The following is a 13,799-nucleotide window of genomic DNA, read 5'->3' as shown; positions in this document are numbered from 1 at the left end:
CTTCAAGGCCCTAGCTTTAAAGTCTGGTCCTTGTTAGAAAAGAAAGCAATTTGTGAAAACAATATTAAAAAGCCAAAATAATGTAATCAAACTCTTAGCCTTCAACGTCAAGACAATCTGTATTCAAAACAATATTTTGGGAACACAATCAGAGAAATAAATGCAGTGGTTGCGGGGAGTCCCTGTAAAGCTTTAATTTTCAGACTAGTAATGTTGATTTTTGTAGCACATAAAATCTTTCAAAGCTGTTGCACACTTCTTTAAAGCTTGAAATTAACTCATGCTCTTCTGTATAAGTCTTTATACCCGTGAGTTTTACTGTATAGCTATGTGAGTGCTCAGCTGTGTCCGACTCTTTGTGGCTCCGTGGACTGTAGCCCACCAGGTTCCTCTGTCAGTGAAATTTTCCAGGCAAGCATACTGGAGTGGGATGCCATTTCCTACTCCAGGGAATCTTCCCAATACAACATAATCAGTCTCTTTTTTTCTCATCACATATCAGTTTCCCTGTGCCAAAAGATAGAGCTTTTACTTTCTTTCAGCAGATAATGGTTTCTGCTTATGACATGTATTTTATCTATGGAATAATAAGAGAACAGTTCCCTTACTTGGGATGTGTTTGCAATACAATGTGAAGTGTTTGGGGGGGGGGGTGTTGGATGTAAAGTTGTACATCTATGAAGATTATTTTTCTGTGGAAATTTAAAGGGGAAAATGTGACAAAATTAGCAAAAATGAATCGGTGACCAGAGTGGATTTGTTTGCTTGCATATTTTGCCCTTTTTTCTTACATCCCAAATGTTTTGTGATTTCATTTGTTTATGAAAATTGGACAAAAAAGCTAACAAAGAGAAGATAACAAAATAATACAAAGTCTACTTCACTTCATCTTCACAAATATATTTTTGTTGAACTTTTTATTTAAGTAACATGTTCACTGTGTGAACACGGAATATTCAGAAAAAAATATAAAAGAGGAAATTTAAAATTACCGTAATTCCAAAATCTAGATATAATCACTGTTAACATTTGGGTATACTTACTTTAGTTTTTTAAAAGCAGAATTATTTAATGTCATTGGTATCAGAGTATATGTAGACCTTTTTCTTTATTTTTTACCCTTTGTTTCTATTTTTTTATTTGTATTTTTTCATTTAAGTATCATTGATTTGCCATATCATGTTTTAGGTGTACTGGATTTTTTTTTCTCTTTTTCTTTAAACATCAGGAGCCTTCTCTGTGACATTACTCTTATTTCAAATACTATTTTTGGCAGGTGCTTAAAAGTCTTCACTGCAAACATCCTATCATATATGTATCTTCCTCCTCACCTTGTCATCATAAGCTGCTTTCTCTTTCTGGCTTTTGTAGCTCATGCTATAATACTACATTGGACATCATTGTACAAAAAATTTTCACTTTTCTCTGTTTATTTCCTTGAGCTGAAGTCCTAGAAAGGAAATTGCTAGGTAGAAGGGTAAAAACATTTAATATGTCCTTCTTATCTTTTTGAACTGCTAGACCGAAAGGTAGCTTTAACTTAGGCATCTGTGGGCGTTGACAGTATTTTCCTTCTAAAAATGATGATTCTTTTTTCCATTTTGAAAAGGTGAAAAATGAGGCTTATTCTTTTGATCCATATTCTTTTTTTTTTTTTACTACTAGCACGTCTGTCTTTGCTATACTTTTGTTTGCCAGCAAACTATATTTTTCTTTTCTGTGAATTGTATACTCAAGTCCTTGGACCATGCTTTGCCCTGTTAAGATGCATTAACTTCTTATCCATTTTAATAGATTCTTCATAAACCAGAAGTATTACTCATAATATTTATGACCAGTGTTTCCCCAGATTATTCTTCGGTTTTTCATTTGGTTCATTACCACGTTTGCATGTGTGTGCTCAGGCTCTTCAGTCGCGCCCGACTCTGTGCGACCCTGTGGATTATAGGCTCCTCTGTCCATGGGATTCTCCAGGCAAGAACACTAGAGAGGTTGCCATGCCCTTCTCCAGGGGACCTTCCCCACCCAGTGATCAAACCCATGTCTCCTGCCCCTTCGGTATGGCAGGTAGATTCTTTACCCCTGAGCCACCTGGGAAGTCCTATTGCCTCGCTTGGACTTGCATAAATTTGCATTGATTTTCCCTTTGTGATTTCCCCTGTGCCTTTTCACGTAGTAAAAAACGAATCTCCATACTTACCTGAATGTTCCACCTAAATTTTTAAATGTCTTGCTTTTTTCTTAAAATAAAAAAAAAGTCTTTAATTCATTTAGAACTATTTTAATGAATGGTATGAGATATGAAGGCTTTCCGGATGGCATACTGATAAAGACTCCACCTGCCAACACAGACGACGCAGGAGACACAAGAGATACCAGTTTGATCCGTGGGTTGGGAAGATTCTCTGGAGAAGGAAATGGCAACCCATTCCAACAGTCTTGCTTGGGAAATTCATGGACAGAGGAGCCTAGCGGGCTACAGTCTATGAAGTCACAAAGAATCAGACAGGGCTGAGTGACTGAGTACATGAGAGATACTGAAGGACCTAAGCTACTCCATTTTGTGAAAGATGACTCTATTTTGTAAAAATTCCTGGAAAAGAGCTTTTTGGAAATCCCTTAACCTCACCTCACCACCCTGGGACCAATCAGAACCCGTGGCCAGCCCGGGAAATGGAAACCAATCAGAACCCAACACCCAACCCTTCCACGGAAGGTAACCAGTTAGACATCTCCCAACCCGGAAACTCCCGGTTTTCAAATTTTTCGCGCGAGAATACCCTGTATAAACAATGAAACCCAGAGCTCGGGGCTCCTCCCTATAGCTGCTGTGTCAGTATCGGTGGGAGCCCCAGCTCGAGCTTGGTAATAAAAACTCTCTTGCTTTTGCATCGGATATCGGCTCCCTGGTGGTCATTGGGAGATTTTGCGACTTGGGCACAACAATACATGGAACTTGACTTTTCCCAGACAACAAGTTTTCCCATTTTAGTGATTGATGAATATCCCTTTCCCCCATTAATTCATGGTGCTTTTTATCCTGTGGGAAGGTTTTACATTTCCCGAGTCCCCTTCCAGGCCATTCCATCCCTATTTCATCCGTCTGTCTATTCCTGAACAAACACGCTACAGTATTATTCTGGATACTGTTGTTTAGTCACTAAGTTGTGCCTGGCTCTTTGCAACCCTATGGACTGTAGCCCTCCAGGCCCCTCTGTCCATGGGATTGATTTCCCAGGCAAGAATACTGGAGTGAGTTGCCATTTCCTTTCCAGGGATCTTCCTGACTCAGGGACAGAACCCACATCTCCTGCATTGGCAGATGGGTTCTTTACCACCGAGCCACACGGGAAGCCATATTTTTATGGAGACTTTCTTTTTACACATCTGGTATAGCAAGTCCTCTATATCATTGTCTCTTTCAAAAGCATCTTAGTTATTCTCACCAACTTATTCATCCTGATGAAATTTATTCATTATTTTAATTTTCTATTGCTTTGGCTGCACTGGGTCTTTGTTGTGGCTCAAGGGTTTAGTTGCTCCACAGCATATGGGATTTTGCTTCCCTGGCCATGGATTGAACCTGCATCCTCTGCACTGGAAGGTGGATTCTTAACCACTGGATCACCAGGGGAGTTCCCAGATAGAATTTAGAGTTTGACACATTTCCCCCAGATGCTGTGGAAACTGGGGTTGCATGTCTTCCTGGCTTGGGCGGGGCGGGGAGGGGGGTAGTTATTCTTGTATAGGTTCTGCTCACCCTTATTTCTAAGAAACTATTGTGACCATGGTGAAGTGGATTTCCCTGAGTATCCCTGCTCAGACCACTACTAATCATTGTTAGAATAACGAAAAGCAAGTGATTTTTTTGGCGATTCAACCGCATAGGTACTTACTGAACTGTATTACAAATTCTGAGAGGGTCTTAAGTGCTTATTTTGGAATTTCTAGATGGACCACCACACCTACATATAATGGCACTTTGTTTTCTTTTTTCCCCAAAGATAGTTAAGACTTCTTGCTCACTTTTATTGCATTGATTAGGTCTACTGGATGTGTTCAAAGCATTCTCGCTTTACTCCTGATTTTAACAGGAAAACTTTTGGTAATTCATATCTATGTTCCACTGTGGCTGACAGTTTGACATACCTTTTAGAAATCGTGTCCAGGAAGTACCTACCATGGAAATGACAAATGGGAGGATTAACACTAGAAGCTTTTTTTTTTTTTTTTTTTTTAGGGGGGATGCCTTCAGCTGGACAGAGGCTCTGGGGGTTGTTAATTACAAATCCTTTTGTGCTGATTCTTGACTCTGCCTGAATTATGAATAGCTCTACTTTTACTTGTGGCTCAGCTGGTAAAGAATCCACCTGCAAAGTGGGAGATGGGGGTTCGATCCCTGAGTTGGGAAGATCGTCTCCAGTATTCTGGCCTGAAGAACGCCATGGTCTGTGTTGTCCGTGGGGTTGCGCAGAGTCGGACGTGACTGAGCCACTTTCACTCACTACTTTTACTGGGGCTTTCCTCCTGGCTCAGATGGTCAAGAACCTGCCTGCAACGCAGGAGATCTGGGTTCGGTCCCTAGATTGGGAAGATTCCCCTGGAGAAGGGAATACCAACCCACTCCAATATGCTTGCCCTGGAGAATTCCATGGACAGAGGAGCCTGGCAGTCTATGGTCCATGGGGTGGCAAAGAATCAAACACGACTGAGCGACCAACACTTTCCCTTTCTTTCTGCTTTTGCTTTAAAAACAACCGCAAGAATAAAAACACAAACACTTTTATTTACAGTTTTCAAAGAACTCTAAAGTTTTAAGAACGGATGCCAACAGTTACTCATTGAGTGTTAAGAGGACCTCGGCTGTTCCTGTCACCTACTGCTGTTTCAGATTCCCGGGGGGTCGGGTCAGCCCTGCGTTGTTTCTCGAACAAAAGCCCAAATGCCCTGGAATACTGTTATCGTGGATTCAGTGGCCTTTTAGGGGGGCGTCTCAAGTCTGACTTGGTCCTGGAAGGTGGCCCCTGGCTGTGGATCGGGGTCGGCGGGGGACCGGGCCACTCTTTGTCTGGGTACTGTCCCCACTCCGCGAATTGCGTTTCCTGGGTCATTTTCCCCCCAAACCCCAAGGGCCCAGAGCCTCTTGGCCAGAGCTCCGGGAGGCGTTTGGTTCTTTGATAAATTTTCCAAGTTTCTTTCCCTGGTCCTTTCTGAGCCGCTGTTGGCAGTTCGGTGGCCTCTGCCTGGTTTTGGGAAAGTGAGATCATGGGTCAGCCCCGCGTGGCCAAGCGGACGCTCCAGGTGGGGACCGACCAACACGCTCGCGGCCCGAGCCGGGGGGCGGGGCAAGGGGCCTCGGGGCGGGGCCGCGTCCCGGCCTAGCCCCGCCCAGCGCCGCCGCCGCCGCCGCGCAAGCGCCCTGGGCCTGCCCCGGCGAGTGCTGAGCCCTCCGGCGTGCCGTCGTTACCCGGCCTGCCCCGCGCGGTCGCCGCCGGAAGTGAACTTGGCGTCGCGAGTGGCCGGGGTTTCAGTGAGTTGTGGCCTCGCGTGTCCGCGGCTCCATCGCGGGGCGGCGGAGCCCGACGGGCGGGGGCTGGTCGGCGGCCGCCATGGCCGGGGATCAGGACATGTTCGACGCTGTCGTGATGGCAGATGAGAGGTGGGTGGGTCGGGGCCCCCAGCCCTGGCGTGTCGGCTCTCAGCCTTGGGCTGCGGCCCTGGGGGAGCGCACTGGGGCCCTGGGGGCATCCGGCGCGGGAGGGCCCAGGATGCTGTTACTTCCCCTTCTCGGGCGAGCGCCAGGTGCCCAGCTGCTCCTCAGGACCCGCCTCCCTCCTCCGGGGCTGCCCCCATGCATCTGCTCGGCCTGGTGACTGCCTCCCTCCAGGGACGCCCCGTCCTCGGGTGGGGCGGACCTCTGCCATATGGGCGCTGTCCACCTCTTTCTCGTTCCTCATTAGTAGGACAGACGGCCGCATTCACGGACAGGCTCATCAAGGTGTCAGGCGTCATCCTTTTCCCTCCTGAGCCCCTGGGCAGCGCCTAGGGGCTGTGACAAGGCAGGGGTGGCGGCGGGTGGGGGTGGTGGAGCTCTTGGCTGCTTTGATGGCTGTCTTCCAGTGCCCAGCCCGCTTGAGACATCGATAGACGTCCCTGAGAAAGAGGGAGCAGGAAGCGATCAGTCGCTGACATGACAGTTCATTTGGAACTTGCTGTGAGCTGCAGGCTGAACTAAGCCTTGTACCCCCGTTATCTGTTTTATCCCGACTTGTGGACTAGATCCCGTCTTTGAGATGGGGAGGCAAGGTCACTCCCGGGGCGGGAGCCAGTATAAGTGGGAATGACACAGTTAGCCTCGCCGGGTGCTCCAGCCAGCCCCTTTCACTTTGGTGGCCCGTGGGTTGTGACAGTTCCGCTGCCGGCCCCTGTAAGTCAGAGCCTTTATTCTACCACAGGCCCTGCCGTCATGGTACACTTTGCGGCCAGTGTTCTTGCCTGGAGAATCCCAGGGACGGGGGAGCCTGGTGGGCTGCCGTCTGTGGGGTCACACAGAGTCGGACACGACTGAAGCGACTTAGCAGCAGCAGCAGCAGATGGCGCTTCTCCTTGCCTGGCTCCTGAGGTGTGATGGAAAGCCTGGTGCAGACGGCAGAGTTTCGTTTGTCTGTCTGTTTTGAAGCACTTGCCCAAACAGTCTAGCTTACAGACTCATAGAACTGGGGCTGCTGACTAAGTCACTGGGGAAATTTCAAAAAGCGGATTCCTGAACTTTAGTGAGATGAAGGGCAAGGCTCCTGAATTTGTGTCTTTGGGATTTTCCTGTGTGTTTCCAGTATTCTCCCTGGTTTGGGAATCCCTGATTTAGCCCAGCTTCCTCATTGTAGAAGAGCTGAGTTTGGCTTCAAGAAGTACAGCGACTTGCCACAGCAGAGGCTCGGGGAGGGGTGGAGCTGATGTTGGACCTAAGTTTTATGGTTCAGGTTCTCTTATTTTTCTGTAATGCTGCTAGGTCTCGTCTTGCAGTCTGGGTCACGTGGAGGAGATGAGTTTTTCCAGGAAGAATCGTCTTTCTCCTGTTTATTCACTCAGACTTGCTGCTTCTCCGTCGCAGGTTTCACGGGGAAGGGTACCGGGAAGGCTATGAAGCAGGAAGCAGTTTGGGTATGATCGAAGGGAGACGGCACGGCACGCTCCATGGAGCTAAAGTCGGATCTGAAGTGAGTGGGGACCTCCCCCTGCCCCACCGCCACCTAGAAAGGAGTCCTGTTCTTTTACTGTTGACAGTTTACCTTGACGGTCAGTATGATCAAGCCACAATTTCAGGCCTCTTAAAGTGGCAGTAGGGTAGATAGACTGTGGATGGAGGCGTATTCCTAGGACAGAGCCTGCACAGCCTGTGGCTGTGTGGCGATGACGCAGGCAGATGGGCTGGAGGAAAAACAAGCCCCTCGTCAGCTCAGTGGATGTCGAGTGTCGTGGCGCCGAGCCCTCCTGCAGAGAGTGAGCACCCGGGGTCGTGTGAGGGCGTGCCGTGGATATTTACACAGGGATTCCGTTAACTCCCCAGTTTTCCTTTTCTCCTGCCTTTTGTCCTGGATGGGCCCTCACTTACAGGTGATTGGCTGTAAACAGCGAAGTCTGAGACCACTGGAACTGTATTAGGCATCTGTGGCTTCAAAACAAAATCAGTACAAGGCACGTGGCCTTAAGACAACCAGTGTTACTTATCTCGCAGAGGTCCTGGGGGTCCGTGGTCCAGGAGCAGTTGAGCCGGGTGGTTCTGGCTCAGGGCCCCTTGATGCTGGAGTTAAGAGTCAGCCACTCGAAGGCTTGCCTGGGGCCAGAAGAGGTAATTCTCAGATGGCCCGCTCCCTTGGCATCGTCTGCATGTGGACGTCTCCTTAGAGCCGCCCAAGCGTCCTCCTAACCCTGTGTGGGTGGCCCGGGTGGGGCCCGTTAACACCTAAATCCGGAGGTCACGTGCCACCTCTTCTTCTGTGTTCTGCTCATCACGGCCACCCGATACAGTCGGGAGACCCCACAGGCACAAGTACCAGTGGAGTGGGAGGCGGGGCCAGTGGGCCGCCTTGGAGGCCGGCTGTCCCGCTGATAACTCGACCTCCGACCTCCATTTCCTGCTCCAGCACGAGAAGATGCGCCCTGCGCCCCCTCCCGTCCTCCCCCACTTTAGTTTTGAGAGCTTGATAATTAGATCAAATACAGCGCTCGGTTATTCACTGCGCTCTTAAATGTCTCGTCAATTCACAGATTGGGTGCTACCAGGGCTTCGCGTTTGCTTGGAGAGGTCTCCTACACGGTTGCGCCACTGAGAGAGACAGGTAAGGCCGAACCTCCTTTCTTCTTCGGCGTCTGGACCAGAGTTGCCGTTCCGTGGTGCGCCCTGATCGCGGGGGGTTAGAGTCTCAGTCTCCTCATCTGTAAACCGGAGAAAACAGTTGGGCTGAAGTAACCTTGTGCAGTTGTTACAAGGTTTACAGGAAATAGTGCCTAGCAGGTACGGGCCCGTTTGGGGTGTTGGATGAACACCTACTGTTTTCTCAAGGGTCCTCTGATCTCCCCTGCCTTTTCCCTGGAGGCCTTCAAGCACTCCCTGCCAGTCAAGGCAGGTTGAAAACGATTTTATTTTCTCGTTTCCCCTGAGCTTCTGATAAACAGAGCGCAGTAGTCTGGGTGTGATCCAGGTTCAGAAATGGTGACCCCACTGTCACTGGGACTTTTTACGTAGCCAGAAGGTCTAACAAGGTGATCGGGCCCGTGTGTTTTGCCCGTGTCAGGAAGCGCTAAGGAGCCGTTAGCTGTCCTCTGTAGCGTGTAGCCTTCTGAACCTGTCAGAAGTTACGGGTGCCGCTTCCTGAAGCCCCAGGACCCTGTCCCCACCTGCGGTCTTCACTCTTCACCCGTCCGTGAAAGGCTGTGCTGCCGCTCAGGGGAGCCCACGCGGGGCTTCAGCGGCTGCCCCATGTCCTTCATATGCCCGGTGGCTTTGCCTGGCCAGGGAGGGGCTCCAGGAACGTGAGTGACAGAGCGCAGAAGCCGCATTCCCCCGTCCACGTGACTTGTCATCTTATTCGGAATGTTTTGAATTTCTAGAATTTGTGCCACCGCCATATTCATGTGTCAGAGCAGGGATGCTCGAGACAGGGTCTGGGTGATTCTGGGGTCGCTGCTTTCTGACCTGTCCCATCACTGATCAAGTGGGATCTGACCAGACTCATCCACCACGCAGGGCCACCTTGAGGAGGTTTACCTCTGAAGACCCAGCGGGCAGCGGCGTAGCCGGTGATCTGGCTGGGATGGTGGGTGGCAGCGCGTGGCAGCACTGGGTGGCGGTCAGGGCTACGGGTGCCTCTGCACTCCTGGCCTGCGAAGGTGGGGGTGGCGCGCCTGGTCTTGGAATTCTGCAGCAGCCTCCCCTTGTCCCTTTGCTGGCGTCTGCAGCGCATGGAGGGTGTGAAGGCCTGGGGGCTGCCAACTCACAGCCCAGGGCAGGGTCCCCCCCACCCCGCCGCCGTGCTAAAGCCGTGCCCCCAGGCTCCGTCAGGGGGAGGGGCACGTGGGTTGTGTCGGGGCTGGTCGGAGCCCCTCTGCCCCCCCCACCAGCAGAGCCGGCTGGTCTCTGAACCGCAGCCTAAAGCCCTTCATCTTAGAGGAGTGGCCTCTGGATTTTCTAAGCCTCTACAGTTTAAAAAAACGGTAGAAGGCGGGCAGAGGGCCTCCCAGCGCCTTAGGCTCCAAGTAAGGACGTTAGAGGAGAAGTGCCCGCCCTGTGCGGCCTCACTCAGTGAAGCCGGGGGCTTCTCACCCGGAGAAGGCGTGTGGGGGCCCATCTCAGCCTGCAGGACAGGGTGTCCAGCGGGTGACCATGGCTTTCGGACCCTCCCCGAGATGCCCTGCCCTCCCGCAGGCCGGTGGAGCCCCGTTTTCCTGACCTGACAATGAGCGGGCCACACCCCCACCGTGCACCGGCCTTGACCGTGCACCAGGCCGTGCATCTGGAGCAGCTGCAGTGACCGGCCATCGGGCGGGGCTGCTCTCGGCCTTGGGAGTGGGCGGTGGTCCCCGCGTCCGGCACGCACAGCGGTTCCCATGTGTGGGCATCTGCCTTCTGTCTGCTGGAACCTAGCGCCTCGCTGCTTTCCTTCACTCACTGTGATGCTTCGCCGGTTTGTGTTTTCCCTGAGAGGCAGCTGTCGTAATTCTTGTAAACTGGTTTCAGAACAGCAAATGTGAGCGGGTCCTGGTCACTTTGAATGGCTGTCGCTTCATAAGGACAAGTCCTTCGAGATTCCCTGGGAACACATAGCTAGTATGCTCCTGATGCCCAGTGGTCGGAGGTGGGCAGGGTCGCTTGCCTGTGACCCAGAAGGGCGCCTGCCCTCCCCAGTGGGAGTCCTGGGCTCCAGGGTGTGATGGAGACTGACGGTTACTCAGCGCTGTTGTGTGGCAGGCCCTGGGCTTTCTCGGGATTACTGATCCTCCTGAGCCTGGCAGGTGGCCATCAGGGCCCCATTTTACAGATGAGGACACCGAGGCCCAGAGCCGTGAAGTCCCTGAGTGCCTCAGGGCAGTCCTGCTCCAGGCTGAGGCCCTCGTCTTCCTGGGGAAGGGGGCTGAACTCAGGCAGCAGACACTGTGAACGGAGCAGGCCTGGTGTTTACCTGCTGTTAAACTCCCTGAGGCCCTGGGTGGGAAGGTTCTGGAGCCGAGAAACCCCCTAGATGGGAGCAGGCGTGGCCACACCCAGCGCTGTTTCCTTCTGGCTCTGTCTGCTCCGGGCTCAGGCCTGGGGACCGGTGGTCTGGGTGCTCGTTGCGTCGCCTCGGCCGCTGGTCCAGGCCGCAGCCGGCCCGGCGAGGTCGGTTCTCACCTGATGTTGGGCGCGGGGGGCGGGCGCCCGTTGCCAGGCAGGGGCAGGTTGTTTAGTGTGATGACTGCGTTAGCCGCCAGCTCCTGAACCCCGGCGTGCTCAGCGCCACTGCCTTAAGGGCCGCACCCGGCACCTGTTGCACAGGCCGAGCCTGCCGTGCTGGGGACTGAAGGTCTTTCTTTCTGTGTTTTACAGCAAAAAGATGAAGGTCTTAGAGGCATTGATTGGGATGATTCAGAAGTTCCCTTACGATGACCCTACTTATGATAAACTTCATGAAGACTTAGACAGAATTAGAGGGAAGTTTAAGCAGGTTTGTGTCCCGCGTGTTCCTCTTTGATCAGGGTGCCTGTCTTAGGCGTGGCTGGGTGCCCCGGGGGCTCCCTTTGCTAATGGTTTTGGGGCCACCAGTGGTCCATAAAGCAAGTCCTTGTGACCTCGCTGTGAGGAAACCGAGGCCATCCAGGGAGCAGGCGCAAGGACCTCGTGGAGGGTGGTGGCCTCGAGAGAGGTCTGCGCTCATTTAAAAAGCCACCTTTTCCTCTTGTGCTTCCAGCTTTGTTCATTATTGAATGTTCAGCCCGACTTTAAAATCAGCGCGGAAGGTTCTGGACTTTCATTCTGAGGACAACAGATGAACAAAGACGGGACATCGAGGAGCAGATGTTCACGTGTTAAGTGTTGAAAAACATGATTAAAAGCAAGACAGTGAGGAGGATTCATCGTTTTACAGGGTCGGGTCCAGTTTGGCCGGTGAGAGGGCCCCCTTCCCTGAGGTCCCCCTTCCCCGAGGTCCCCCCGCGTGGCCTGCTTCCTCCCCTGCCGGGGGCCCCTCTGCACAAGCCCATCCTGGGTCGGGTCCTGTCTGCCCCGCAGTCTGGGCACGGCCCTGGCAGAGCCCTCATGGCTGCTCGTCTCCGCTCCAGGGTCCAGGCCACTGGCGCACGGGTTCCTGCCACCTGGCAGGCCTGGCTGGATCCAGACCTGGCTCTGGGTGGAAGAAACACCCCTGTTACTCCCCAGGCTTTGGTCAGTGCTCAGAGGGGCCGCTTTTTTAAAATGGGGGACAGGGCTGGCACGGCAGGGGTGACGGGTGCAGTGGCACACAGTGCCCTTGAGGTGTGCCAACACTGTGTGACCTGCCCCTGGTGTTTCATTTATTCCCTTCGGGAGCCCGCGAGGCGGGCGTTACTCATGGTTCATGGAGGCCCCCGAGGCCTGAGAGACCGCCCGGTCCAAGGGCTGCGGGCGGCAGAGCTGGGACTCCAGCCCTGGCACTCGCCCTGTCTCCTGGTGCCCTGGGACGCATGCTCGCACCCACAGGCCCGGGGTCCCTGCCCGCGGTCGGTGCTGTGCTCGTAGCCTCCTGTGCCGTGGACGTGGGCATCTGGCTGAGAGGAGGAGAGGCCGGCCCTGTGCCTGGGGAGCCGGGACGTGCTCTTCCGCGTCCCCGGGTGCGGGGAGGTAACTTGTTTTGAAAATGGTCCCCGGGGGAGATCTGAAGGCCGCCGCGCTGTGTGCAGATGCCTTGGGGTCCCTGTGAGTCTAGTCCAGCTTTTAAAATCCTCCCCGAGCGTCTGGGTGCGCTCTGCTTCCCTGGCAGCCGCTGAGGGTCCCTGCGGGGCCTGGACGTTGGGCCCCCAGGCACTGAAGAGGGAGGGTCGGTGTCTTGAGGCTGGTGGACGCACCGCGGCTCTGTCCCGTGCGTCTCACCGTATGTTCCTGGCCTGCAGCCCCTTCTCAGCTCTGGGCAGGCCGGGCCTTGGCCGCGCCGTCGTCACAGAGACCACCAGCTCATCTCCATCCAGCGGGGTGGAGGGCTCTCTTTGTTGTTTTCCTGGGCGGAATTTTGTGTTTCCTAAGCTAGCTGTTTGGATAATGTATTATTTTTATAATTGGAGAAAAAAAATAAACAGCATATTTTAAAGCCAAAGGCTGTCTGGGACCTTTTTGATGCGACTTCTAGTGAATTCGTTCCTTCCTCCACGGTATTTGGGGTTGAGGAACCAGGGTCGCACCGGGCGGCCCCCTCTTGCGGTTGTGTCTGGCTTTAACTAATACACGTGGAGGCGGCTTCCGTGGGAGGGCGGTCCTGCTGCCCCCTGCCCCTGCTCCCAGCCCCTCGCACGTCCCCCTTCCCCCCTTTCCCTCTTGCCCCGTCTCAGCCTCTCCCGTGCCTGGTGTCAGCCAGCCCCCCAGCAGCCCCTTCCTCTCCCCCATCCCTTGGGGCTCAGCTGCCTTGTTGCTGGTCCTCAGGGCCTCTGGACCCTGGGCTTGCCCTGTGCCTGCCCGGCTCCTTCATGGAGGACGAGACCCTGTGGCCGGGAACCCTTGCTCACCAGAGAGGCGTCCTGGCTCATAGTACAGAGTCCCCATTCCATCGCTCACACTCTGACCCCACTGTGCCGCCTCCAGCCACAGGGTCCGGAGAGCTTGCTTTTCTGGCTGATGGAATGGTGGAGGACGCTGGGGGGCTTCGGGGGAAGGAGGAGACGGGATCTCTTTTGGAAGTTGTCCTGTGGGGCTGTGATACCGGAATTTTGACAGGCAGCTACTGATGGAGCCACCCCTGTGCCTGCAGGGCTGAGCCAGGGGGACCCCCTGATGTCATCCCAGAGTAGCCGTGCCAACCAGGTCCTGAGGCGCCCACTGGCCAACTTCGAGTTACAGGAGCCTGGTGCGTGCCCTGGTTCTGGGCTTCCCAGGTGGCGCTAATGGTATAAAGAGCCTGCCTGGCAATACAGGGCACGCAAGAGACGTGGGTTTGATCCCTGGGCCGGGAAGGTTCCCCCGGAGTAGGAAATGGCACCCCGCTCCTGTCTTTCTTGCCTAGGTTTCCATGCCTTGCTCACCTCCCACATCCCGTCCCATCTCTTCCTGTCCACCTAACCCTTGGATTTCACCAAGGGTT

General features: G+C 53.3%; 1 protein-coding gene across 5 annotated transcripts; it reads left to right on the top strand.

The window, feature by feature from the left end:
* Nucleotides 1-5,456: 5,456 nt before the first annotated feature.
* LTO1 (LTO1 maturation factor of ABCE1) lies at nucleotides 5,457-12,807 on the top strand. 5 transcript variants are annotated; one of them, XM_052661990.1, is made up of 6 exons: nucleotides 5,457-5,530; nucleotides 7,112-7,217; nucleotides 7,736-7,849; nucleotides 8,269-8,339; nucleotides 11,084-11,201; nucleotides 11,445-12,807. In XM_052661990.1, exons 2-6 carry the CDS (start codon nucleotides 7,164-7,166, stop codon nucleotides 11,511-11,513), a joined length of 426 nt encoding a protein of 141 aa, XP_052517950.1. In that variant the 5' UTR covers nucleotides 5,457-5,530; nucleotides 7,112-7,163; the 3' UTR covers nucleotides 11,514-12,807. The 5 variants fall into 5 exon arrangements, with proteins under 5 accessions (XP_052517950.1, XP_052517948.1, XP_052517952.1 ...); XM_052661988.1 differs by having other exon boundaries at nucleotides 5,481-5,659; XM_052661989.1 differs by lacking the exon at nucleotides 5,457-5,530 and adding an exon at nucleotides 6,491-6,622.
* The last annotated feature ends 992 nt before the right edge of the window (nucleotides 12,808-13,799 follow it).

Source organism: Budorcas taxicolor, chromosome 25 (assembly GCF_023091745.1).
Source record: "Budorcas taxicolor isolate Tak-1 chromosome 25, Takin1.1, whole genome shotgun sequence".
Classification (NCBI taxonomy): Eukaryota; Metazoa; Chordata; class Mammalia; order Artiodactyla; family Bovidae; genus Budorcas; species Budorcas taxicolor.
Note: the sequence above shows the minus strand (reverse complement) of the source record. Positions and strands in the feature narration are given on the sequence as shown.